The sequence below is a fragment of the Bubalus kerabau genome, chromosome 1 (genome assembly GCF_029407905.1).
Source record: "Bubalus kerabau isolate K-KA32 ecotype Philippines breed swamp buffalo chromosome 1, PCC_UOA_SB_1v2, whole genome shotgun sequence".
Taxonomy (NCBI): Eukaryota; Metazoa; Chordata; class Mammalia; order Artiodactyla; family Bovidae; genus Bubalus; species Bubalus kerabau.
This window is the reverse complement of record NC_073624.1, coordinates 101,583,957-101,586,070: the sequence shown is the minus strand read 5'-3', so window position 1 is coordinate 101,586,070 and position 2,114 is coordinate 101,583,957. Positions and strand designations below refer to the sequence as shown.

The 2,114-nt window shown below is 56.1% G+C and overlaps 1 protein-coding gene across 1 annotated transcript; it reads right to left on the bottom strand.

The window, feature by feature from the left end:
• Positions 1 to 356: 356 nt before the first annotated feature.
• On the bottom strand, positions 357 to 1,686 carry CCER1 (coiled-coil glutamate rich protein 1). Its single transcript, XM_055566393.1, has one exon. It carries the CDS (start codon positions 1,684 to 1,686, stop codon positions 469 to 471), a length of 1,218 nt encoding a protein of 405 aa, XP_055422368.1. The 3' UTR covers positions 357 to 468.
• Positions 1,687 to 2,114: the final 428 nt, after the last annotated feature.

The window sequence follows — 2,114 nt, the reverse complement described above, 5'->3', positions numbered from 1 at the left end:
CATTTTAAAATGGTTTCAGCTATCATGTTAAAAGTACTGACGAACATTTAATAAACATGGCACATGTTTCTTAGGCATCTAACAGTCAAAATAACTGTTCATCCAAGCTCATTAAGTAGAGATGATGTATAAAGTTGTTTAAAAGGAAACATTTTCAGCATTGCCAGGATTATTTAAAAAAAAAAAAAAAACTCAAGCATCTAGAGGAGAAAACACCAAATGAAAATATTCAAACTGTAGTAATAAAATATTTGGCCTTTAATCATTTCCAGTTAAATTATATTTGAAAGCTCTACCTCCCCCACCCATAGTCATACACACAACACACCAATTTTTAAACGTTTTATAATGGCCAAAGATGATAGGTTTATTAATGGAACTCACTTTTTCGTTAGTTTTTGACAAGTGGCTAAATCATTTTAGCCTCCAGTCAGTTCCATTGCATTCCTCAATCCCTTTCCTGATGTCTTAACAGTTAATGTCCTGTACCATGAAGAGAGCTTCCTGTGCCACTGTGGGAATTCTCTGTTTGGGGCTTAAATACGTACAGTTCATAAAGTTCTCTCTCTCTTCTTCAGCCCCCACTAGGAATGATAAAGGCATTTCCAGAGGCAAATGATTCTCTTCCTCCGTCTGCTCATCCTCCGCTAGCCCCTCTTCTTCCTCTGCTATCTCCTCCACTTCGTCCTCCTCATGCTCCTCTTCCCGCTCCTCCATATAATCAGCCTCTTCGCCCTCCTCCTCATCTTTGGCCTCTGACTCTTCGTCCTCCTCCTGGCTCTCCAGCTCCTTGCCATCACACTCCTCCTCGTCACACCACTCCTCCTCCTCCTCTTCTCTCTCACCTTCCTCTTCCTCCTCCACCAGCTGTGAGGTGGCCGTCTGCTTTTCCTCGTCTGGGTCAGGACTGAAGACGAGAGAGGGATTCTGCACAAAGCTGTACAGAGTATCTTGCAGCTCCTCGTCTTCCTGGCCACCGCTAGGTGGGGCGTCGTTTCCGAAGGCGCCCTCCGGGGAGGCTGTGCCCGCCGCCTGGGCCTGCTGCGCCCGCAGCGCCTCCTGCTGGCGCTCTAGCTTCTCCTGCTGCCGCATGTCCTCGTAGATCTGGTTCATGATGAACTGCGTGGTGTTGCGCGGCGCCCGCATGCCAGGGGCGCGCCACCCGTACAGGTTGACCGGCCGCAGCAGCGTGCTCAGATCCACCGGAGGGCTCCTCTGGGCGGAGCGGCGAGGGTGACGGCGCAGGCCACGGCCCCGGCGACCCCAGCGCTTCTTTCTGCCTGGGGGCCTTGCCCAGCCGGGGTTCCAGGGCCCATGGCAGCAGGAGCAGCAGCAAAGGCAGAGCGGATGCAGGCCGTACACCCGGATCACTTGCACCCGGCCTGGGGGCTTCCTGAATCCCGCCGGAGGTGGGCACCAGGGCCCTCTCCAGCGCCCCCAGTTAGAATACACGGCCCAGTAGGGACGCCAGGGTGGTTGGAACCAAGGGCCTGGACCGTATTGCTGCTTCGCCTGTTTCCTCGGGGGCTCGTATTCGGCCTTGGGGCCGTAGCGAGGCCGCCTCCTGTAAATGGGAGCGCCCCTGCGCCTTCGGGGGCCAGACGACCAGGTGCGTAACGGGGCTGAGGATGCCCAGCCGCCGCCCAGATTAAGAGGATCCTCTTTTGTGTCGAGGGTCTGGGTCATGATTCAGGGTGCTCTGAGAGGTCGACACGGTAGCGCCCTAGGAGCTGTCGTCGCGTTTGGACAGATCTGACGGTCTCAAGGGCCTCGTTTCTCTCTCTGCCCAGCACCACGTGCCCGCCGCTGGGATCACGCCTTTGTCTCCAGAAGGATCCCCGCCTCTCTGCTCGCTCAGTCGCTCTCCGCGTAATCTCTGATCCTTCGCACCCGAGTTGTCTCGCCAAGGCGGGTTGGGTGGGACTGGGGCTGGGTAAGGATGGTGGGTGAGGAAGGTGTTGGTGGGCAACGCGCGGTGAGACCCGCTCCTGCGTCCCACTCACACCCGCCTCGGTGGATGCGCGGGCTGGGGCCGGGGGAAGGCAGGGGTCGCGCCGTTACCTTCTGCTCCCTCTCAACCCAGGTGCTTCACCGTCGCCGTCCGGGCCGGACCG